Raw genomic sequence first — 24,374 nt, 5'->3', positions numbered from 1 at the left:
GAGACCGGAATGTTTCCAACTGAAGATGTGTCGTATGGTCCTGTTTCTACTCAGTATCCACAGTACATGGTTTCCAATGGTGTTCCTGCGAGTTTACAAGGATTTACACCGCAGCAAATTGATCAGATGGTTTCTCAATACAAAGGTCAAGTTCAGGTTCAAGAGCCTATAGCTACATCTTCTGGTTCTAGTATTCCTAGTGTTATGGCCACGATATCTGAACATGGTTTGATGGCAGAGACTTCTACCTCTGGTATCACTATTCCTTTTCCTTCAACTTCTCTTAGATATCAACATCATATTTTAACTTTCCAAAATCATATTCTCTCTTCTTTACAACAATTTTTACCGCATGATGCTTGGATTATAGATAGTGGAGCTTCTAGTCATGTTTGCTCCAATCTAGCTTTGTTTACAGATTTACGACCCGTTACGGATATTACTGTGACATTACCAAATGGTACCAGGGTTTCCATCACTCATATAGGCACAATTTATATTTCTCAAAAGTTGATTCTATACAATGTTTTGCATGTTCCTGATTTCAAATTTAATTTGATTAGTGTTAGTAGATTGGTTAAGACATTATCTTGTTCTGCACATTTCTTTGATACTTGTTGTTTGATTCAGAAACTTTCTCAGGGCTTGATGATTGGGATGGGTAGAGTCTTTCAAGACCTTTACATTCTGGCAACTGAGAATACTTCCCTCTCTCCATCTCTTCCTGCAGCATGTTCTTTTTCTGCTTCTGTGGTTTCTGATGATTCTCTTTGGCATCAACGTCTTGGACATCCGTCGCATATAGTTATCCAGAAACTTGTTAGTTTGATTCCTTCTTTGAAGAGTACTTCTTTATTTTCACATTGTAGCATTTGTCCTTTAGCTAAACAGAAAAGGTTAGCGTATGTTTCTCATAGCAATTTAGCAGACAAGCCTTTTGATTTAGTCTATCTTGATATATGGGGTCCTTTTAGTGTCGATTCTGTACAAGGGTTTCGCTATTTTCTTACCTTGGTTGATGATTGTACTCGTACTACATGGCTTTATCTGTTAAGAAATAAAAAAGAGGTTCATAAAATTTTTCCTATCTTTCTTAAACATGTTAAAACGCAATATGATAGCATTGTTAAAGCCATACGATCTGATAATGCACCAGAATTAGCTTTCACTGATATCATCAAGGAACAATGAATGATTCATTATTTTTCATGTGCTTATACACCACAACAAAACTCTATTGTTGAACGCAAGCATCAACATCTTTTGAATGTGGCCAGATCTTTACTTTTTCAATCGAATATCCCTCTGCAATATTGTACTGATTGTGTGTTGACTGCAGTCTTTCTAATCAATCGCATGCCTTCTCCTGTCTTAGCTCATAAATCACCATATGAACTGTTGCTTGCCAAATTACCTGATTATAGTTTACTCAAAAGTTTTGGTTGCTTGTGTTATGTCTCGACTAATACTCATGACCGTCATAAGTTCTCTCCTAGAGCCAAACCATGTGTTTTTCTAGGGTATCCAGTGGGTTATAAGGGATATAAGGTCATGAATTTAGAGTCTAATGCTATTTCCATATCTAGAAATGTTGTGTTTCAAGAGGATGTTTTTCCTTTTAAGACTAGTTCATTATTGTCATCTACAGTTGATATGTTTCCCAATTCCATTTTGCCTCTTCTTATTCCATTGCATTTTGTTGAAAGCATGCCTCTCATTGATGAAGATTCGTTAATTCCTACTGTACCATCTGCACCATCATTAGAGCATGATCATGGTACCATTCCGGCTGGCACTGTATCTACGTCTACTACGGATCATACCTCTGTATCTAACGTTAGACCAAAGCGACAGTCTAAAGTTCCTAGTTATCTGGTTGAGTATTATTGCTCTCTTGTTCCTTCCATCTCCACTTTACCACCCACAGAGATACCACCTTCTACACCTAAACCACCACCACCTCCACCCCACCTCCTCCTCTCATTAAATCTCTTCCTCCATCACCTAAAAAGACTACACCATATCCCCTTTCTTCTGTTTGTACCCTTGATCAATACACACCTTTGTTTCAATCTTATATTTTTTCTTATAGTGCCGAAACAGAACCCAAAACTTTCCATCAAGCCATGAAATCGGAGAAGTGGACTAAAGCAGCAAATGATGAGCTTTTTGCTCTTGAACTTAATAAGACTTTTGCTGTTGAGTCTCTACCTGCAGGCAAACACGCGATTGGCTGCAAATGGGTTTTTACTATCAAGTATAACTCTCACGGTTCTGTTGAACGGTATAAAGCCCAACTGGTTGCGCAGGGTTTTACACAACAGGAGGGGATTGACTATCTCGATACTTTTTCACCTGTCGCAAAACTAACTAGTGTTAAGTTGCTTCTTGGACTTGCTTCTGCGAAAGGTTGGAGCTTGAATCAAATGGATGTCTCCAATGCTTTTCTCCATGGTGACTTGGATGAAGAGATATACATGAGTCTTCCTCAAGGATATACACCTCCACCGGGTGTAGTTTTACCTCCAAATCCGGTATGTCGTTTACTCAAGTCCTTATATGGTTTGAAACAAGCCTCACAACAGTGGTATAAACGTCTGTCAACCGTTTTCTTGGGAGCCAATTACGTTCAGTCTCCTGCTGATAATACCCTTTTCGTTAAAGTCTTTATGCGTCCATCAGGAATTTGTTCCATTGTGGTTGTGCTTGTTTATGTCGATGACATAATGATCGCAAGTAATGATGATGCTGATGTCCATGATTTGAAGACACTTTTGCAATCTGAATTTAAGATAAAGGATCTTGGACCAGCTCGCTTTTTCCTTGGATTAGAGATTTCGCGATCATCGGAGGGCATCTCAGTCTGTCAACGCAAATATGCTCAGAATCTGCTAGAAGATGCAGGTCTCTTAGGCTGTATACCGAGCTCTATTCCGATGGATCCAAACCTGCGTCTTACCAAAGATATGGGCACACTGTTATCTTCTCCTACGTCTTACAGAGAGCTCATTGGTAGACTTCTATATCTAACTATCACCAGGCCAGATATTACATTTGTTGTTCATCAGCTGAGCCAGTTTATATCCGCTCCCACTGATTTTCATCTTCAAGATGCCCACAAGGTTCTCCGTTATTTCAAGATGAATCCAGGACAAGGTTTGATGTATCCTGTCACTTCAGATCTCTGCTTGAATGGATTCTCTGATGCAGATTGGACTACTTATAAGGAGACAAGACATTCAGTCACAAGTTATTGTATTTACCTTGGCTCTTCACTCATTTGCTGGAAATCTAAAAAGCAGGCAGTTGCAAGTCGAAGTAGCACTGAATCAGAGTATAGAAGTATGGCACAAGCAACCTGTGAGATCATCTGGTTACAACAGCTACTCAAGGACTTACACATTAGAGAAGCTGCTCATGCCAAGCTGTTTTGTGATAATAAATCAGCCTTACACATCGCCATGAATCCGGTATTTCATGAGCGGACTAAACATATCGAAATTGATTGTCACACCGTACAGGATCAACTCAAGAAAGGTACGCTTGAAGCTCTCCATGTACCAACTGAAGAACAACATGCAAATATCCTTACCAAGCCTTTTCACCCAGGACCGTTTCATCACCTGTTACAGAAAATGTCTTTGTCAAATCTTTATTTCCCAAACCAGACACTTTGGAGATAAAGATTTGAGGGGGGCGTATTAGAGTATGACCGGTTATTAAACATTGGTTTAACTAGGTTATCTTTGGTTATCTAGTTGAGCTGATTAGTCTAACTATAAAGACTAATTAGTTTGTTAATTTAGGTTAAGCTTTTGTAACAAACTTTTATCTTTTGATTAATAAAAAGAATTACGTTTCTCTCTTCTTCTTCGAGCTTCGTCTCTCCTCCGTCGTATCACAACTTTCTCCAGTTAATCGGAGTTTATTACATGAGACGAATGTGTGACATCTTAATGTGGAATCTATCCGATCCACACACAAAAAAAAACTTATGTACATCTGTACATGTGTGAATGTGCACGTGTATAGAATGGGACTGTTGAACTGTCTACTGTACAATTTATCTTTATCAACTAGTAAGTATATTGTCTATACGACAGGTGGCTTATTGTTCCAATATGATGATCTCTCCAATTCCGTTATTGGATAGTTCAATTGAATGTGTTCCCATTCGTTTCAATCACCACAACTTTTGTCGATGACTTATGTTCAGTGTTCACAGATCACAACACAACAGCCAAGCTAATCAATTATTTCCCTTTTTTCCTCTCTTTATTGGTTCAATTCGAAGTCAAGGATTATGGAACATTATATGCCCCGATCGTCTTTTAAGTTATATCGTCAATAATTTGTCCCCCCAAAAAAAAAAATGTTATATCGTCAATAATTGTTTTAGTGTAATTTTTCATGCCTTGATTCCAATATGATTAGTGAGACAAACCAATTAGTTGTCCATTATTATTAATCCTACCATAAATTAAACCACTCCAAAGAAACTACGACATAGAAGTATATATATATGACACCGATCATACTCTTATTTTCTGAAAGTAAGTATATATATTAGTCTAACTCTATACTATTTGTTGATTTGTTCGATCGTGATAATAATAGACTTGGAAGAAAAAAAAAATATAAACCCTTAACTATTATATTTTGAATTAGTTGGGATAGACCACATTCTAGAGGTACTAAAAAGTAGTAGATTGATTGGATGTTTACTATTGTAAAAATTAAATAATGTATTAAAAGTGTTATGAATGATTATATTGTAATATGTGGATGCCCATTATCGGTCCATTAGTGTAATCCTAAATCTTAATATGTATTTCTATATATATGTTGTATTAGAGCAGAGGAATAATACAAGAAGTTAATCCTCAATACTTTTTGTTATAACACGTTATCAGCACGAGTATCTAACCCTAGCCGTGTTAAAAAGAAAAAAAAATCTTGCCGGTGTCGTCTATGTATTGTGATGCCGCTCGCCTCTAAGTCTCCATATCCGTTTATAATATCCGATCCTTTGAAGCATGTCTTATTCTAAAAGATAAGTAACTCATGATTTGTATTATCATTCGGCTCATATTATAGTAACCCATATTTGATAATCAATCGGTTGGTCATAAGTTATTGCTATAATTACCCGGTTTGATGTTCATTAATTATTGCATAATGAGATCTGTTTGTTATTTTAACGAATACATGTGGTGGAATTTTACTACTTATTATTTTAACTTAGTTAGATATTTGATTTGGTTTGTTTAATCCTCCCGAGCTAAAGACATTCGGTTTTTGATATCTAATGACTCGTATTTCATATTTGTGATAGGAAATAATTGGTCATTAATATTGCTGTCAAGATCCTTAACCGGTCATGCATATATTATGTCAAAACCCTAGTCGATCCGATCTTTGCTTCCGACACGTTTCCGATCTGACCACTCATCACACCAACGAAAGCACACGGTTTCAATTACTCAATCGAGATAAGTATCAATCTCATATTTCATAATTACAGCCTCATGCCCATGTCAGACGTTAGGAAACAGAATTGTTTTTGCTTAAATCTTTAGCCATGCTTTATATATTTGATCTCTTGGTTCGGGACTGATCAGTTATGTCTTCACGAGAAAATTTAATTTCATTAGTTAGGCCTCATTATTTTATTGCTTCATGGTTAATTTGGCTCGTTTAAATTTACCCACTATGGTTTAATAGCGTATAATTTGTTATGGAATCATACACGCACGTATGTTGTTTATAATGTGTATGTATGTTGTGTACGTATACCATCTCTAGATTAATTAGTGGCTACAACTGATTTAAATAGACCATTAACTTTTGTATTAAATCGAATCGATAATTAACTAAAAACTTATTAATCTTTTGAAGCGGAGGATTTACTATATAGAGTCACTATCATTCCTTGGCCGAAGATGTTTTATGTCTCTGAACCTCGGCAACGTCTCCATCGAGATAAGTACTATCACTATGTTTTATCGATTAGCAAACTTATAAGCATCATATATTTTCGTGAATGGCTCATCAAAATCTATTATTTGGTAAAACATTTTAGATTTTATAATAAAATCTTTAGAAAAAAAAGAGGATAAAATGTTTTAAGAAGATATATATATATATATATATATATCTATAAAGAAATGATCCTTTATAATTATGTAAGTTTATAATATTTGTGAATTACTTTATTTGCTTAATTACATATTTAAATCTAATTAAAATTAGATATAATATCATGATGAAATATTTTCTCCAACCTTCTTTGGTAAATAAATTAAAAATTTAGTAACAAACTACTAAATAATGATTATTGATCATGTTTTCTTGGCATCACTTATATAAGGAAGTTTAAGTCCAAGTATATGACCATAAAAATTCATTAGTTCTTAGAATAATCTAAAGAAAGTAAATGAATAAAAGTATGTAAAAGAATACAAATCAACTTATTCAAATTATTACCAAGATTATAATAAATAATATCTTTGATGGAAAGATATTAGAAAATACATAATTTACTTGTCATAAAATATTGTTGTCATGTAGACACAATATAATGAAAATATATTTTAAAAATATTATAATCTTGTTATTTGTGAATGAGTAAAATAATGAGATGTTGATCATGAATCACATCATACTGGTTTGCTCCATTTTTGTGAATTATTTTATAAAAGAAAAAGAAAGTTGCTGTAAAAGTGGTCATAAATGTGGATAATATATAAAGTCGCGGTCAATGTCGACTAATTTCTCCACTAGAAGTCAATAATAACTACAAAAGTTATTTATCTCATATATATATATGATGATGAAAGAAACTAGTATGAGACAATTTCCACTATTCTGCTACAATATTAAGAAGTAGTAGAAAATGTATTGAAAGCTCTTGAAGAGCATATATACTATTGTTTATGGGAACACAATTTGATATTAATGTGTTATAGTCTCCCAATTAGTCTCAACGTCAAAAGGGTGTAAGATATAATACATGACCCAATTTGAGAATATTATTGATTACAGAGTGGGATTCAAATCGAGATTGATAGACATGAAGTGTCATCATCTCGAGATGGAGAATTAATGAATCCCACATACAAAGGTGATGGAACAAATATAAGATTATGTTCACACCCAAAATGTGTTTAATCACTCATATGGAAAAGCAAATCTTGAGGATTTGAAACCTAATCATGTTGAGACAATAAGCCAAGAAAATACTTTTAAATCATAAGTATTACCCAAGACAAGAAAAGTATTTTAGAGATTACATGCATTATTTAGAAGATAAAATGCTTTGTGAAAATCTCACTGTTTGGCATGACCGGTTAAGCCATTCCGGTTCAGTAGTGATGCAAAAGAATAATCAGAAATTTCTGAAAATATTCATTAGAGAACCTAAAGAGTTTTCGTAGTGATTTCATATGCGTGCTGCTTTACAAAGCAAGCCGATTATATGGCTTTCACCAGCCCCATGAATTTGGATAGTGTCAATTTTCTGGTACGTATACAAAGAGATATTGTGGACTGATCATCCACCATATATTCTTGTTATCAACTTGCAACCTTTAGTTTGCGAGATTTGGTTAATTGACAATGGTGGTGAAACCATGCCAAGTAATTGACATAAATGATTTTATATGTCAAATAATTCACATCATGCCAACGAATAATCATGAGTACTCCCCATTACAATTGGTTTGGGTCAGAAACCAGATGTATTCCATCTAGATGTGTTATACATGATGAGTTGCTCCACCAAGTGATTAAGATGAGATTTGAAAGAATGTTGGATATAGATCTCTCTTGATTGGATGAATATCTCGAGATGCAGAGACTGTTGGTTCAGTGAGTCAGTCTTTCCAACATGAGGGGGAGAAAATAAACAACTGGTAGAGAAATATATTGTAAGAAATTATCTTGATCCTCGTACTAAGAAATGTGTGCTAGAAAGTAAAAAGATAATTTATTGGCAAAGTTTGCAAAGATGCTAAAAGCATGCAAGAGCCATTTTCTGACCTTGAGTGACAAAGTCACATATACCAGTTGTGCTCCAATTGAAATTAATATCCTAGAAGGATAAGATCAACTGCTAGTAAGTCTAAGGATCACATGAAGTGTGATAGCCTTATGGTTCCAAATATAAGCATCCCCGGAAAAGAAAAAGGAGCATAAATTAATATGGCACCGAGGAAGCAAAGAATTATGAAAAATCTCTAGAAGAGATGTAGACATGAATAAGAAAGAGATTCAGGTACCTAAGAATCATAATGAAAGGAAATCTCAACAAGTTGAGTCATGTCTAGAATAAAAAGGAACCAAAAAAGCAAATCGACGTCGTAAATATGTTTGCATGCAGTGTTGTAGTTGATGATGTTATGAATAAAAATCGAGGATCATAAACCGCAGTTAATCGAGAAAAGTTTTCTTGAAAAGTGTACACAAAGAATGATTTGTTAATCATTGAAAGAGGTAACTATGAAATATTTCAAGTCTCTTAAAGAGATAATATTTGGACTTGTAGTTCTTACACTTGAAAGTGTAAAATGAGTGGAACATAAGTGGATCTGTATGAGAAATTAAGTACATGTAGTAGTACAATGATTCTCAGAAAATACTTATGAGAGATTTACTCTCTTTTGGTGGAAGCAACTATTTTAGATCCCTTATGAGTTTTGATAATAAGAGTAAGACTTGATTCGGTCTATACTTTAAAGTGATTGTATTGCAAGAAGCAATATTTTATAGCCCTCAAGCCCGTTGTAAAAAAGAGAAAAGTCTTTGGAGAGAAAAGGGTGAGAGTTTATCTCTATGAGAGAATCCTAAGTGTAGATCATTGTTTTTGATCTTAGTGATCTCATAGTGAGTTGAAAATAAATCGGGAACAAGCTAAGTGAATATCTTAGGGTTGTGTAAATCCGAGATTGAACACTAATTGTAATTGTGTTCAAGAAGTATTTTCAAGAAAGTTTGAGGACGTAGGCCTTTGCTGAACCTCGATAAAAGAAAAAATTATATGTGTCTGTTGTCTCTTCAGCACTTACAAATGGTTCTTGTTAAAAGAAATATACAAGCAAAAGTGCAAATATGTTGATGTTGAAAATGTTATCTAATCTCCAGTAGAGATTTCACATACCAAGGAATATATGGAGAAATAATCAGTGATGAAATATTACTCCTGAAAGATGGAGAAATCAGATTGTATAAGATCAGATATTTCATGAAATTTTTTGAGGTTACAGATTTGACATCTGATGAAAGAGATGTTATCTCAGGATGCTTACATCATCTTACATAGAAAAATGGTCTTTTAGTGTCATACTAAGAAAAAGAGTTGAAAGAGAAAGTTTTACAAGGAGATTATGAATAACTCATATGTATAAGATGATTGTTTGGAAGATTGTATGTAATTGAAGATTTGGTCTTAAATTTCAAATAGATCTTATATATGAAAGGGGTTCAAATGACTTGAAGTTCAATGACCCAGGAGAATATATGATGATCATATGAGTTTGTACCTGAAAGCGCTGTTTATAACAGTTCAGAAAGTTAATATATATATATGATCATAATACATAACCTGAAGATAATGCTTTCAGGGGGAGAAATATGATCATAAGCGTGGTTGTACTCTTTTTCCCTTATCATGGTTTTTATCCCAATGAGTTTTTCCTTGAAAGGTTTTTAATGAGACAACAAAGAACACGCGAAAAATAAACACCTAAAGAGGAATATTATGATTCCAATGGTGAAAGACTATCATCTTCAAAGTCTTTGATGAGATTGTGAGAAACAAAGATAATGATAAAGATGAGTCACTTGCGAGATCCATGACCAATAGAAGAATGGCGATACACATTTACTACAAATTTGTTCAAGTGAAGATTTGGCGAAGCATTTACCAAGGCGTTTCCAGCCACTACTTTTAAGAAGCTACTTCATCATATTGGATCGGTCATCTCGAAGATTTCAAGTGATGTACTCAAGAGGGGGAGTAAAAGCGCGCTGCACTCTTTTCCCCTTAACCATGGTTTTTCCCACTGAGTTTTCTTGGTAAGGTTTTTAGCAAGGTAGCATCTCATATGCGCATTTGGAACTACATTTTTATAATGGTCATCTATGGTCATCCAAGAGGGAGTGTTATGAATGATTATATTATAATATGTGGATGCCCATTATCGGCTCATTAATTAGTTTAACCATAAATCTTAATATGTATTCTTATATATGTTGTATTAGAAGAGAAGAATAATACAAGAAGTTAATCCATAAACTTTTTGTTATAACAAAAAGTGTATAGTTGGATAGAATTTTGAATATTTCTCTATTTAAGTAGATACTTGAACTTTGGTATAGCTGCATAACTTTCAAAGATCTGTTTCTTTCAAGTAGATACGATAAGAACAAATAACTTTCAAAGATTGAAGAAGATAGGGATAAAATTAATGTTTTCCTTAAATAAACCAAATCAATAGTACTATTTTCCTTGTTAGTAATAAATAAAGACGACACCGACAATTCTTTTTTTTTTTTAAATAAAATTTGTATAATTGAAACGTAATTGAAATGTTGAAGTTTACACAAAAGAGGAAGACCAAAGTCAAAGGCTAGCGCTAGAGGACCCTTTCCACTCTCTTCCCCCAAAAGTCCTAAACGCTATCGATACGGATTCCGACCAAACCTCATTACTTAATGAGTGCATATAACTAATTGGATTCATTATCCATTCCTATCCGTATTTAGAACAAATAAACTAATCAATAAATTTATTTAATACATAAAATATTACTACAATGCAATATGAGCAGACTTTAAGTAGCTAGATTCTGAACAGAATATCTGATCTTCCTAACAATATAAAAATATATTATATATTTATATGCAATGGTTACGATAAACTTATTTATTAAAATAAATGATAAATACAATTAAAATTGAGAAAATAAAGAATAATATTTTTATTTAAGTTTTTTTCTTTCCACATAATTTGTTTAAATTTTCATTTATTTGTGTGGAACGCAATTATCCAGTAAATATTTTAACAAAGTTTATGTTTACGATATTGTTTATGTATAGAGAAAAAGAATGCAATATAATATATACAGTTTGGGAAAAGAAAATTTCTAAATCAAGAAAGATTTTGAATAATTCCCTACCAATAAGGAAAATGTATCGTATCGTATATTATAAACTCATTGTATTCGTCAATATACGTAAATAAAAGAGAAAAATAGTTTTCCACTATTCCATAATAATAGAAAGAAATTATAAAACCGACAGAAAAAAATAAAAAAGACAGGAAACAGCCGTTGTTGTACGTTGACTTTCAAACGGAGTATGTGTTTTCCACATAATGACGTCTTTCTTCTTTTTTTTCCTATCCGTTTCCTTCTTCACATCTCTCCATCTATATATACAAAACATTTTTATCCTCCTCATTCATCAAACTAATAGAAATGGCTGATTTGGATTTACAGAGGAGGAAGATACTATCTCCGAACAAGCTCCACATCACCATTCCGGAGCCGTGTAAGCTCTCCTCCGTGTCCTCTCCAATCTCGTCCTCTTCCTCCGCCGCTTGCTCTGCTTACGAGCTTTACCTCCGTTTGCCTGAACTAAGAAGCCTCTGGTCCTCTCTCGATTACCCTCGCTGGATCTCTGAGCCAGTTCTCAAACCATCTCTTCAAGCTCTTGAGATCACTTTCCGTTTAATCCTCACCGTTGCTTCTGACACACGTCCTTACGTAAACCGCCGCGAGTGGATCCGACGGTTGGATTCGCTCTCCACGAGCCAGATCAAACTCGTGGCGGCTATCTGCGAGGATGATAACTACGACGACGACGGGAACGAGAACGTATCGGCTGCTCCGGTCAGCAACGGCTGGAGCTCGTTGAGCTTGCTCTCTGAGATCGTCACGTGTCGTACATCGGAGAGCATTGGACAGAAGATTTTGTCTACGATCGAGAATGAGATGCGTTGGTGTAAGTACACGCTCGGTTTAGGAGAACCAAACCTCGCCGGAAAACCGTATCTCCGGTACGACACAGTTTGTCGCCCGGAGGAGTTACACAGCCTCAAGAACAATCCTTACTCCGATCACATCGAGAACCAAGAGAATCAAATGCTCTACACTATCCATCAGATTCTTGAATCCTGGATTTACGTTTCCGTGAATCTTTTAAACCGAATCGAGTCGAGTATCGAAGATGGAAAGTTCGAGAAAGCTTCTTCCGACGTGTATTTGCTGGAGAGAATCTGGAAGCTTCTGGCAGAGATCGAAGATTTACACATTCTGATGGATCCTGAAGATTTCTTGAAGGTGAAGAAACAGTTACAGATCAAAACCACGTCTCAAAACGACGCGTTTTGTTTCTGGTCAAAAGGGTTAGTGGGGATGGCTAAGATGTCCAAAGAGCTGAGACAGAAAGTGCCAGCTGTACTTGAAGTTGAGGTGGATCCCACCGGAGGTCCAAGGTTGCAGGAGGCGGCAATGAAGCTTTACTCGAGGAAGACAGAGTACGAGAAGATACATTTGCTTCAGGGAATGCAGGCGGTGGAGTCTGCAGCCAAGAGATTCTTTTTCGGGTACCAGAAGTTGGTGGCGACGATGATGGGGAGTGCGGAGGCTAATGCTAATAGAACCGTGGCGAATCACGAGTTGTGTGATTCGCTGACTCAGGTGTTTATGGAGCCACCGTATTACCCGAGTCTAGATGCCGCAAAGACTTTTCTGGGAGAGTTCTGGAGCCAAATTGGGTTGCAATGGAAGACACTGACAGATGTAACACCACCGAAATTTTTGTAATCATGTAACGATCGGTGTATGAATAGATAACTCATTTTTTTAGCACAACAACAATAGTTTCACAACATTAGATGTTACAAGTTACAATGTTACAAAAGGTACAATGAGGGTACACCATACACTAGGCTACTACTATCTCTCTTTGTAAGATTCTATGAGAAACCCCATAAGCCACCAATTCTAAACTCTCGTTCTCTATCTTCTATCTTACCGTAAAAGTAAGATCAGTTCTCTGGTTTGAACTCTTACTTGGCGTCAAACCCATCGATAGCTAGAACGTGAAAGTGTAGTTATAACCAGTGGAAGAGAAAGCAGAAATGTACCACCATGCGAAAGAAGCAAATCACCAGAACCATAAATTGCGGCTATCCACGGCTTTCATGGAAGAGTATACAAGCGGCATTTTCCCGAATTCTGCCACAAACCGATTTACGCAGTGCGTTCTTTTCTCTGTGTGCCCTCCTATGCTACTAATTCCAGTTGAACCGATTTCATATATTTTACCTACAAAAACAGGCCAAAAAGAGGAGGATATGCTCTTCATCATCAAAGTTTATCAGAATCATATGGCAATACATGGTTCTCAAAGTGGCCTGCGATTTAGAATTACCTTTCACCCATATAGCAGGAGCGTTTGTAGCATTTGCAACGAGGAACGACATTGCAATATCTTCACAGTTCCTGTTATTAGATGAAGCTCACACTTAGGTGGAGTACATTTTAATCACATTCCGGAATACAAAAAAAACGCAAAGAGATAAGGAACCTGTTCTTGGTTGTGAATTCCCTGATTGATGCCGGCATGCTATTTGTGTAAAGGCTGAGGTACTTTTTGTGGAAGAAGGCTGCCTTTGAGAGTACCATACTATATGTACCACTCCACCAAACAGACCACCACCCGCTGTAAGTGTAGTAATTGGCTTTATCATTCTGCAGAAAACTGAAGTTAACTTTCTGATTCCACGTAGTACGCTAAGTTTCTTTAAATAATGAAAGAAGATGATATAACCAATTCAAACACCATGTACAGAGTTCTTTCAATATCTTAATACTAGCTTTTTGATCATAGGGATGAAGGAAGATAGGTGATTCACTACTTAACTTAATTAATGGAGGGATCTATGAATTACAAGTTAAAAGGTCCCTAATAGCAAACAACCTGAAGAGAAACATTTTGAATATTTTGGTACTGAAGCTTCTTGAGGATACTCAACAATAAAAAGTGACATACCGATTTTTCAGGCCAATGCACACGGGGCACAAACCCAACCATTGTATCTGGAGCACTCTCCCAAACGTTGAATGCAAAATCAACCGTATGACAAGGGAATATGATATCATCATCTATAGAGAAGACGGCGTCTGTTTTCAAGTCTTTAATCTCTTTAAATCTGTTGTTCAAACTGTCTTCTTTGTTAATATCAAATCTCAGCTCAACCTCATGCCCATCTCTTGATTTTTTCTTCAGAACATTCTGAAGATACTCCTTAAGAGAATCTGATGGAGGGTTAGGTTCACTCCATACAATGTGAATAGAGTCAAGCCTAGAACATGATGCATAGTGTGAAACTGACTTCTTTAAGAGATCATATCTCTTCCATGTATTCATCAGAAGTGTATAACCTTTCCTGCAAATTTGATAATTAAGAAAACCATCAAATTTAGAAAACAAAGAACAAAACTTTTCTCAACAGGCCAACTACCTAAATAGAAAATTCTACTCCATAAGTCCTAACCCCTACACATACCTACATATGCATCTTTATTTATGCAAAAATAATAGTATGTACCATGTGATTAGCTTAACATAGCAAGATACAATTTTCAGGTTCAGGGCTAAATATATCACAAAAATGATTACACCACTCACCACCAGCTTACCATAAAAAGATTATAAATTTCATTCACTACAAAACAGAGAATCTCTGTAGCTTCTGCATTCATATACTCATATATTCACTAAGCTTAAGAACACCTAGTTTGGTTATAGATAGAGCTGAGAAACAACACAAAAACTTTATATAGTGATGGAGACAAAAAAAAAAAAACTCAGAAGATTCTTTCCTTGTTCTAAAACAAACCCAATATAGTTTAAACGAATCTGGCAAAAAAGAGTTCAAAGCGAGTCCTCCTCAGCTGTAAATATAACTTTCCATAAATTTCCTTTCCTAATAAAGAATCTAGTCTTCACCTATTGGTTTACCATTTAGAGATCCAAATCAAAGAAAACCCATTTAGAAAAAAACAAAAACTTGAATAACGTTTTGCGTAACAGTACACACACCTTGATCCAGAGACCCGATCCGCGACGGCGATTGAACTGTTAACCCAAGGGCGAGAAGATCGGCAAACGATTGTGACGAAAGCGAACGCGATGCAGCAGAATAGAAGAAACTTAGTACTTCTCGCCGTCACGAACTTGCGTAGTTTCTGATCTCCACGACGATACGCTAACGAACAAGTTCCCATCTCTTTAGAAACATCTCCTCCTCCCATCTCACAGTAAAATTTAATGTTTACAAAATTAGATACGCGGATGGATGATTGAAGAAGAAGAAGAAGAAAGACGACTCAGAAGTCAAACCCGTGTCAAGACTCAAGAGCGAGTAGACTCAGTCTGTCATCGTCTTTCTCTAAAAATTTTCACTTTGGCGAATTATCGTAGATCAGAGACGATGAATAAATTTTCTGGTGTAACGCGGTGCACAGTAAGAAGAACCCAGACCACCACGTGTAATCATCAAAACGGTTCGTGTTAGGTTCGTGACCACGATCGCGACGTTTTCCCGATTTCATGATGACGTGGGAAACTGTCTTAGGCTCAAAAGCGGGTCCCACTTAAGTTTTTTCTCAGATAATTTTTTGTTTTTTTTAACATACTGTATGTGTTTGGTTTCTAAGAAATGACTTCTTTTTTTTTGATCATCTTAATTTTTCGTATTGAAACTTGGTTTTGGAATCGAAGAACAAACAACACAGAACCCAAACATAGCTGGAGGGAGGAAAACGGAAAATAGCTTTTTTTGTAGAACGGGTTAAAGGAAAAAAAACGCTAAAAGAGAGAGTCAATGGCGACAAAAATGTCAACTTACAATTATAGTAGTAATTCTGTAATTAATCCAACTCAATCATGAAGAGTTGAAGACTGTAGAATCCAATTCATTCTATTTTAAGCAGAAATAACATTTCCAAAGTACATAAACGAAATAATTAGTATTCATAACCAATGTAAGGAAAAAAAATGATGATTAAAAAGTTTGATTGGATTATTAAGTCAATAATATTCTGTTTAGTCAAATTTAACTTTTTGTGTTTCCTTTGCTATGTTACAAGAAATTACAAGAGAGACTAATGTCGTGGTCTTCTTCTATGGTTCATCATCTTCGTCTTGAGGAGTAGAAGAAGCAAGAGACTGTGCGAAATCAGAATCCATTACAACACCATTCATTACATGCACGATGATCTTCCCTCTCTTTACAAACCCCATCTTCTCTGTCTCGATGCCATTAACGACCAATCCACCGCTATTTCTCTTTCTCCAAATCTTAAGTGTGAAACCACTCAATGACTCATACGACGCCGTTTCTCCGTTCCTTATGTCTGCTTCTTCCACTTTGTAAGGAACCACCGCGAAACCCATGATCCTCGATACGACGGCGTACGTGTTATCTCCTTCGTCGTCATCGTCTTCAAGGGATTTGATCTGACGGCTGTTGTTCGATCTCAGCCCTAGATCTCGGCGGAATGATTGGTCGGACGGTACGAAGGCTGTGAAAACCAGATCCTCGGGTAGCATTTCGATCATCATCTTTCCGAAGTATCCGAGTTCATCGGTGAGCTCGTACCGGAGTTTCCGGAGATGGTTACCGGCGGCGAGAGGTGTTTCCGGTAATTTTAAAAAGGAGAAGGTGAGTATAGTTAGGGAAGAAAGAGCTATGAGTAGAAGTAAGAAAAAGACTGGATTTTTCAAGATATGAGGTTTCTTCATCGTTTTTTATATTCTACTCTTTGGTGTTGCGTTGATTTCATCGATAGAGCTCTGCTCAAAGCTTTAGGAAGAAGAAGAATGAAGCTCGATCTGGGGAAAAAGAGTTCGTCGTACAACGTCTCGAAATTTGGATATTGGTGGGCTTTTTTTTAATTTGGCCCAAATCATATTTGAGAGTTGACCTTTAACACTTTTTTTTTGTAGTTAACAAATTCTCAAATCATATGGCATTCAATTAACTTAATTCGTTATGTAAAATTGAAAATTTCTAGTTGAACATTATTCATTTAACTTTTAATGTTTTCCTCAAATATATTTGTTAAGTTCGAAATAAAAATTGCCAAAACCAAAAAGAGAAAAGGAAATTAACTAAAACATCAAACGGAAAATTCGATAAAAAGTAGTATTATTCCAAATCAGCAAAAAGGAAAAATTCGAACATGTAACATAACGCAAAATTGGAAATTCGCAAATCGCTTCTTCTATAAATACCGTGACCTCGATCATAATGTTCATCAAGCAAACTCACAATTTCCTCGTCTCTTTGAAACTCTCTTTTAATCTTTTCTCTGCGATCTGAAAAGTTTTCAACTTCCTTCCACAATGGAGATGTTACTTGGTGGACAAGCAACCAAAGGAGCTCTTCGATCAAAGACGAAGATTGTTTGTACTCTTGGACCGGCATCAAGATCGGTGGAGATGATTGAGAAGCTACTCAAGGCCGGTATGAACGTAGCCCGGTTCAATTTCTCCCATGGTTCTCACTCGTACCATCAGGAAACTCTCGATAATCTCCGAACCGCCGTGGACAACACTGGTATTCTCTGCGCTGTCATGCTCGACACAAAGGTATCAAAACATCGTTTTAACTATTTTTTTATTTATTTTTCTTTATACATATATCAGCTTTGAGGATTTGGGTTTAATTCTGTTTTTTAATTTGATGTTTTGCAGGGTCCTGAGATTCGAACCGGGTTTCTCAAAGAAGGCAAACCGGTACAGCTAAAGCAAGGTCAAGAGATCACAATCTCAACTGACTACAACATAGAAGGCGACTCAAACCTTATCTCCATGAGCTACAAGAAACTTGCAGAGGATCTCAAACCCGGTGATGTGGTTCTTTGTTCAGACGGCACAATCTCTATGACTGTCTTGTCCTGTGACAAGACTCTCGGTCTTGTCCGTTGCCGATGCGAGAACTCTGCGATTCTTGGAGAAAGAAAAAACGTTAACCTCCCTGGAATTGTGGTTGATCTCCCAACACTCACTGCGAAAGACAAAGAGGACATTATGCAATGGGGAGTTCCCAACAAAATCGACATCATCGCTCTTTCTTTTGTTCGTAAAGGATCTGACCNCGTGACCTCGATCATAATGTTCATCAAGCAAACTCACAATTTCCTCGTCTCTTTGAAACTCTCTTTTAATCTTTTCTCTGCGATCTGAAAAGTTTTCAACTTCCTTCCACAATGGAGATGTTACTTGGTGGACAAGCAACCAAAGGAGCTCTTCGATCAAAGACGAAGATTGTTTGTACTCTTGGACCGGCATCAAGATCGGTGGAGATGATTGAGAAGCTACTCAAGGCCGGTATGAACGTAGCCCGGTTCAATTTCTCCCATGGTTCTCACTCGTACCATCAGGAAACTCTCGATAATCTCCGAACCGCCGTGGACAACACTGGTATTCTCTGCGCTGTCATGCTCGACACAAAGGTATCAAAACATCGTTTTAACTATTTTTTTATTTATTTTTCTTTATACATATATCAGCTTTGAGGATTTGGGTTTAATTCTGTTTTTTAATTTGATGTTTTGCAGGGTCCTGAGATTCGAACCGGGTTTCTCAAAGAAGGCAAACCGGTACAGCTAAAGCAAGGTCAAGAGATCACAATCTCAACTGACTACAACATAGAAGGCGACTCAAACCTTATCTCCATGAGCTACAAGAAACTTGCAGAGGATCTCAAACCCGGTGATGTGGTTCTTTGTTCAGACGGCACAATCTCTATGACTGTCTTGTCCTGTGACAAGACTCTCGGTCTTGTCCGTTGCCGATGCGAGAACTCTGCGATTCTTGGAGAAAGAAAAAACGTTAACCTCCCTGGAATTGTGGTTGATCTCCCAACACTCACTGCGAAAGACAAAGAGGACATTATGCAATGGGGAGTTCCCAACAAAATCGACATCATCGCTCTTTCTTTTGTTCGTAAAGGATCTGACCTAATCGAAGTCAGGGAGTTGCTTGGCGAGCACTCAAAGAACATCATGCTCATGTCAAAGGTGGAGAATCAAGAAGGAGTTATGAATTTGGAGAGTATTCTAGCGAATACTGATGCATTCATGGTGGCTAGAGGAGATCTTGGGATGGAGATTCCGATCGAGAAGATGTTTCTTGCTCAGAAAACAATGATCAAGATGGCTAATGCTCTTGGGAAACCAATAGTCACAGCCACACAGATGCTTGAGTCCATGACAGTATCTCCTCGTCCGACTAGAGCTGAAGCCACCGACGTTGCGAACGCTGTTATTGACGGGACAGATTGCGTTATGCTTAGCGGAGAAACCGCTGCTGGAGCTCACCCTGAGGCAGCCGTGTTAACAATGTCAAGGATCTGTAAAGAAGCAGAGGAGTTCATCGATTACGACACTCTTTACAAGAAAACCCTAGGAATCGTCTCGTTACCTTTATCACCAATCGAGAGCTTGGCTGCTTCCGCCGTATCGACGGCCAGGGGTGTATTTGCTTCGGCGATCATCGTTCTCACCAAGGGAGGTTACACGGCGGAGCTTGTGGCTAAATACAGGCCGAGCGTTCCGATATTGTCGGTTGTTGTTCCGGAGATTGCTCAGGGAGATGACTTCGAGTCGTCGACCTCGGACTCGGTGGCTCATGTGGCGAGGCGTGGTTTGATTTACCGTGGGATTATTCCGGTGGTGGCGACGGGATCTTCGACGGAGGAAACCATAAGATTCGCTATTGGATACGCGAAGACGAAGGGGATTTGCAAGACTGGAGATTCGATTGTGGCTTTGCACAAGATCGATGGTTCCTCTGTTGTGAAGATAATGAGCGTGGAGTAAACACATTTTTTACACGGGTCTATTTTGCAATTTCAAATTCTTTTGCTGTCAAAAATAAAGTCATGCAACTTTTAATTTCGGTTTAAACATTGTTTTTGTCTTTTGATCGCATGATAATAAAGTTTGGTTATTAACTAATAGTTTATTTCATTATGATCTATGGAAGTTTTGGTTTAATAAATAAATAGAGATAGTTTGTCCAAAAATTAAAAAATTTGGTAATAGTTTTGTAGCTTCTCTTATAAATAACCCAAGGGAGAAAAGTAGATTATCCGGTTTTATGGAAAAAATAAACATACATTTCAGTTTCCTCTTTTGAAATAGGTTCTAAGCGGTAACTCCAATGGGAGCAGTCTTGAGTCTTGATGAACCGTAAAGGGTTTCTTCAAAGCGGATGATCTCGTTCTTTGAGCCATAAGCAACTTGAGTTCTGTCATCAAGGTTGACGATGGTCTTGTCGAGTACTGACTTGTGTCCATCACTGCTGAATCCGCCAGCATTCTCTATGAGAAGGCCAAGAGGAGCCACTTCGAACAACAGCCTCAACTTTGCCTTAGCTGTAGGAGAAGTCACGTTGGTGAAGATTCCTTTCTCCTTCACAATAATCTACCAAAAGAAAGCAAGTAAACTGTTAAAGTCAAGGTTTCATCCGCAAGTAGAAGTAATCAGGTTAAAAGTGTCAAAAGAGGAACGAACCTGGTTAACGTCAGGAACCATTCCTCCGGTGTATCTCAGTGTGTACTTCTCTTTCACGTAGTAATCAATCAGCTGAATTCACAAAGAAGAAAAGCATTCAGAAGTTTTTACATTGGGGATCAGATTCAAGTAATAATTAAAGGTTTGATGGATCATAAGCAAAGAACCGTGTTGTATTCGGAGTTGTCGAATGTGGCTCTTAAGTTTCCTGGTGAGAACATTTTGCCTTCTGCGATCTCTGTTGTCTCCTTTACATGCTGCCATTTCCCTGATAAAAAAAAAAACATTGTGAGCTTAGTTTTGAAAGCTACCAAAAGAAGGAATCTTGATAAACCTGGATTAGACCAAAAGCTCTAGAAAACCTTCATCAAGAAGCAAGAACTCATGAGTTCCTGGGAATCCCTTAATGGCCAAAACATAAGTGGTTCTTGGACCGTAGATTCCCATGGCTGCAGCCACTTGGTCTCCTCCCGTGACTCCGGTTAACTTGTCCCCAGGCCAAACTCCGAATATGGTTCCCACTGTGAAATTAGTATCCACAATGCTTGATCCATCTAATGGATCAAATGCAACACTGAACCCACCTGTCCAACAAAGTTTCATAATCTTTAGATAAACATTTCCGCGCAATATAGGAACCTGGAACTGTCAATTAAATTTATACTTAAACTAACCTTCCACTGGACCTCCCATGTCTTGAAGCTCAGGTACTTCTTCAGAGCAAGCATACTTACACACATGCGAGTATTGCAAAGCCTAGATAAAACAAATACACAGAGCAAAACCTTATGATCCATTTTCTGATACAAAAATTTCTGAAATAATTTAATTTGAATATGTAACAAAACCTCAAAGAGAAGCTTATCAGCGAGCATATCAACAGCGAGTTGTTCATCACCAAAGGAATTAACACAAGCTGTTCCACCACAAGATGCTGTTCTAACTTTAAAAGCTATTGTTCTCAATGCTTCTCCCATACACATAAGCAAAGTTCTCAGTCCTTTGTCAGGAGTTGCTTGTGCCAAAAACTCTTCCTATTAAATTAAAAAGTAAGAAACTTTAACTCAAAGATTGAATCTTTTAAACACACAATTTGAATGAAGATTGAGCCTTTGAATAGATTTTACCAAGCTTTGGCCAATTTCACATTTGGTAACACTTGAAGCACCATTGCTCTTAGCCTTTGTGGATTTCACTTGCGATTTTGGTGCTAACCGTAGTGAATCTCCGAAGATTGAGCTCGATTTCAAACGCTGCTTATTTCAAAATATCACAATCAGTAACACTAGTACTAAAACAAAGCCTACTCTTTACTCACACGTGACAAGTGCGTGTGCGGTTGAGTAAAGTCAAAAGTTATATACAAAGGAAAACGAACCTTGAAGCTGGAGGATGAGGAGAAGGAAGCAGGAGAGACCAATGTAGAGGATCGTTGAGAAGAGACGCTTGGGGGAAGGATCCCACGTGAGTAGCACGCGATGCTGGTCTCCATTGTTAAAGAAGCTCGTGGTTTGATCAAAGAAGAAGAAGAAGGAGGAGCTCTGAGTAGAGAGAATGGTGAAGACAAAAAATCTAGAAAAAAAACCACAAGTGGACTTGGGAAGAGATAAAGGATGTTAAAAGGTCAGAGTGACACGTGGCAGTGGCTGAAGAAGATATGATTAGAGCTCTGGTGATGTGCAATTGGGCGAGAGAGACGATTGAGGCAAAGAGGCTTTGATTTGCGTTCATACATTTTTTTTGTGTGGTTATGGTTATCTCTTTTATCATATTATGAAGATTATATCATCTCCAAATTTTCATATCATTCTCACCACTGATGTTGAAAACCAAAAAGGTGATATAGAATAATTACAAACATTACAATAAAACAAAATTAATTAGAAACTACCTTATAAAACCTTCTTTTTGGTTCTCATGCATCATTGGCAACAATTCTAACCGCATAAACACTACAAAAAAAAGGTCAGTTTGTATCATTTATTTTGAATATTTGCATTACTTATAATTGATGCAAAAGAATTTTTCATCGTTTATTTAAATGATATAAAATGGGGTGATGCAAATAATTGACATCGTTTCATTAGTAACTGATGCAATTATCTATAATATTTGCATCGGTTGTTTTAAATGATGTTAATTTTGTGTCAATTACAAAATATGATGCTAGTATTTGTAACGTTTTAACAAATGATGTTATTTTTTCCATCATTTCTATATAATTGATATTAAAATTAGTGTCGATTTTCAGAACTGATTTCAATATTTGTATCATGTATAGCAAATGATTTAAATAAGTGTATCATTTACAATAACTGATTGGAAACATAGTATCACTTTTACATAAATGATGTTATTTTTATGTCAGTTTTTATTAATGATTCTGGCTATAGCATCACTTTTAAAAATTGATGCGAAAATTATATTTTTAGTCATTTTTTGGTATTAATTAAAAAACATATTTTGAAATAATTTCACATCATTTGTAAAGTGAAGCAAAAATACTCACGTGTTTTATCATATTTAGTTATTATCAGTATTTTAAAATCTAAAAACATAATTAATTAAAAACGAAAAAGCATTTCTAAATTTAATTTAAAGAAATCTGAGAATGATTTACAAAATTAGTCCATAATAAACGAGCAAATTAAATACATAAAACATAAATAAATAAAAGTTGCAGGCTAAAATGTTGTGACAAACAGATGTTGATCATCGTACGTAGATGATGATGACTAGCATTTGGTTGAATGCTTAAGCATCTAGCGTTTATCATTGGCACCATCATCCAATTCCTGGAAAAAAGCATTCAATCCATTAGTTTATTATCTAAATATCTGATATCAAAGAGAGTAATATGCAAATAAATTATCCGAGGATTCGGTGGATTTGGAATGTTTACAAAGGCTGGATTTGGTATGTTCGCAAAAGCTGTTGCAAAATTTACAGCCCATGCAGTTGCCTGAATATTCAACGTAAAACATTAGTTTTATATATCTAATTTATACTAATGCAAATAAACTTACAAAACTATTGTTATATATTAATACCTGTTCGCCAGTTGAATTACCAAGTATTTGTCCAACGAATGTAGACATTGCCTTAACCTGATCTGCTAAAACTTTCAATTGTGTCCTCAGCTGGGTAACTGTTTCAGAATTCTCTATCTCTTGTGTAGTTGCAGCCGTCGAGTGTCTCACTAATTTTGAAGGTGTGGGTCCACGGCCAACACAACGAACTCGTCCTGAAGACTCTAGACCAAACACTTGAGCATATTCATCATCCAATCTAGCAGTAACATTGCTCGGGACTTGCGGATTTTGCTCCATCAACGTGGTAAGTGCTTCCTTTATAAATGATACAAGGAAAAATCCAACAGACTAAAACAACGCACCTCCAGCTTTTTTCTTAAAAGTTCACTTCGAAAAAGTATTGATCAAAATTCAAAGTGACTATAATAAAACTAACAGCGCGTATTTTCGCCTCCTCAGACACAAAGGTTCCATCAGGTTTCTTGCGAGTCTCAATGAAAAATTCGGCTCGACATGGTGTTTTTCCGATCTTGACTTTCTGCAGTAAAGAGACATGCATAAACAATGTACAAAATCAATATAATAAAATAGGTTTATATCATGACTAAGTTACTCACAATCTCATTTCTTTTTCTTGAAAAACTCTTTCTTCCACATAAGTGAGGCATGGTATTGTTTTTTTGGCTCCTTGTATTCCGCTCTTGCATTTTCTGAAATCTCATACATTAAATAAAAGAATTACTTGCAT

The 24,374-nt window shown here is 36.4% G+C and overlaps 7 protein-coding genes across 7 annotated transcripts in view; 3 read left to right on the top strand and 4 right to left on the bottom strand.

Annotated features, from left to right (window-relative positions):
• On the top strand, positions 11,403-12,863 carry LOC104781472 (nematode resistance protein-like HSPRO1). The gene has a single exon (XM_010506151.2). It carries the CDS (start codon positions 11,478-11,480, stop codon positions 12,825-12,827), a length of 1,350 nt encoding a protein of 449 aa, XP_010504453.1. The 5' UTR covers positions 11,403-11,477; the 3' UTR covers positions 12,828-12,863.
• LOC104781474 (glycosyltransferase family 64 protein C4) lies at positions 12,849-15,504 on the bottom strand. The gene is made up of 5 exons (XM_010506152.1): positions 15,112-15,504; positions 14,059-14,455; positions 13,594-13,757; positions 13,438-13,508; positions 12,849-13,331 (listed from the first exon to the last, which is right to left on the bottom strand). Exons 1-5 carry the CDS (start codon positions 15,321-15,323, stop codon positions 13,171-13,173), a joined length of 1,005 nt encoding a protein of 334 aa, XP_010504454.1. The 5' UTR covers positions 15,324-15,504; the 3' UTR covers positions 12,849-13,170.
• LOC104781471 lies at positions 16,022-16,947 on the bottom strand. The gene has a single exon (XM_010506150.1). The coding sequence runs from the start codon at positions 16,813-16,815 to the stop codon at positions 16,195-16,197; it is 621 nt and encodes a 206-aa protein (XP_010504452.1). The 5' UTR covers positions 16,816-16,947; the 3' UTR covers positions 16,022-16,194.
• Positions 17,419-18,261, top strand: LOC104784096 (pyruvate kinase, cytosolic isozyme-like). The gene is made up of 2 exons (XM_010509165.1): positions 17,419-17,664; positions 17,770-18,261. Exons 1-2 carry the CDS (start codon positions 17,419-17,421, stop codon positions 18,259-18,261), a joined length of 738 nt encoding a protein of 245 aa, XP_010507467.1.
• On the top strand, positions 18,285-19,898 carry LOC104781470 (pyruvate kinase, cytosolic isozyme-like). Its single transcript, XM_010506149.1, has 2 exons — positions 18,285-18,530; positions 18,636-19,898. The coding sequence occupies exons 1-2, from the start codon at positions 18,285-18,287 to the stop codon at positions 19,896-19,898; spliced, it is 1,509 nt and encodes a 502-aa protein (XP_010504451.1).
• Positions 20,110-22,328, bottom strand: LOC104781469 (sedoheptulose-1,7-bisphosphatase, chloroplastic). The gene is made up of 8 exons (XM_010506148.2): positions 21,973-22,328; positions 21,722-21,847; positions 21,443-21,628; positions 21,269-21,350; positions 20,957-21,178; positions 20,762-20,862; positions 20,595-20,666; positions 20,110-20,504 (listed from the first exon to the last, which is right to left on the bottom strand). The coding sequence occupies exons 1-8, from the start codon at positions 22,084-22,086 to the stop codon at positions 20,226-20,228; spliced, it is 1,182 nt and encodes a 393-aa protein (XP_010504450.1). The 5' UTR covers positions 22,087-22,328; the 3' UTR covers positions 20,110-20,225.
• Positions 23,404-24,374, bottom strand: part of LOC104784095 — a 4,020-nt gene continuing 3,049 nt past the window's right edge. Inside the window, exons 4-7 of the mRNA XM_019244180.1 lie at positions 24,244-24,336; positions 24,059-24,164; positions 23,645-23,937; positions 23,404-23,556 (exon numbers count right to left, since the gene is read on the bottom strand). Coding sequence (XP_019099725.1) covers positions 23,404-23,556; positions 23,645-23,937; positions 24,059-24,164; positions 24,244-24,336 — 645 coding nt within the window. The remainder of the gene's footprint in view (positions 23,557-23,644; positions 23,938-24,058; positions 24,165-24,243; positions 24,337-24,374) is intronic.

This window comes from Camelina sativa, chromosome 4 (assembly GCF_000633955.1).
Source record: "Camelina sativa cultivar DH55 chromosome 4, Cs, whole genome shotgun sequence".
NCBI lineage: Eukaryota > Viridiplantae > Streptophyta > Magnoliopsida > Brassicales > Brassicaceae > Camelina > Camelina sativa.
The sequence above is the reverse complement of the archived record's forward strand: the minus strand, read 5'-3'. Positions and strand labels throughout refer to the sequence as shown.

Coding starts and splice junctions, on each gene's coding strand:
- LOC104781472 (XM_010506151.2), top strand. CDS start 11,478: ATGGCTGATTTGGATTTACAGAGGAGGAAGATACTATCTCCGAACAAG.
- LOC104781474 (XM_010506152.1), bottom strand. CDS start 15,323: ATGGGAGGAGGAGATGTTTCTAAAGAGATGGGAACTTGTTCGTTAGCG. Junction 14,456..15,111: donor GATCGGGTCTCTGGATCAAG/GTGTGTGTACTG, acceptor TCAAATTTGCAG/GAAAGGTTATACACTTCTGA. Junction 13,332..13,437: donor TCCTGCTATATGGGTGAAAG/GTAATTCTAAAT, acceptor CTGTTTTTGTAG/GTAAAATATATGAAATCGGT.
- LOC104781471 (XM_010506150.1), bottom strand. CDS start 16,815: ATGAAGAAACCTCATATCTTGAAAAATCCAGTCTTTTTCTTACTTCTA.
- LOC104781470 (XM_010506149.1), top strand. CDS start 18,285: ATGGAGATGTTACTTGGTGGACAAGCAACCAAAGGAGCTCTTCGATCA. Junction 18,531..18,635: donor CTGTCATGCTCGACACAAAG/GTATCAAAACAT, acceptor GATGTTTTGCAG/GGTCCTGAGATTCGAACCGG.
- LOC104781469 (XM_010506148.2), bottom strand. CDS start 22,086: ATGGAGACCAGCATCGCGTGCTACTCACGTGGGATCCTTCCCCCAAGC. Junction 21,351..21,442: donor CTGATAAGCTTCTCTTTGAG/GTTTTGTTACAT, acceptor TGTTTTATCTAG/GCTTTGCAATACTCGCATGT. Junction 20,505..20,594: donor TGGTTCCTGACGTTAACCAG/GTTCGTTCCTCT, acceptor TTCTTTTGGTAG/ATTATTGTGAAGGAGAAAGG.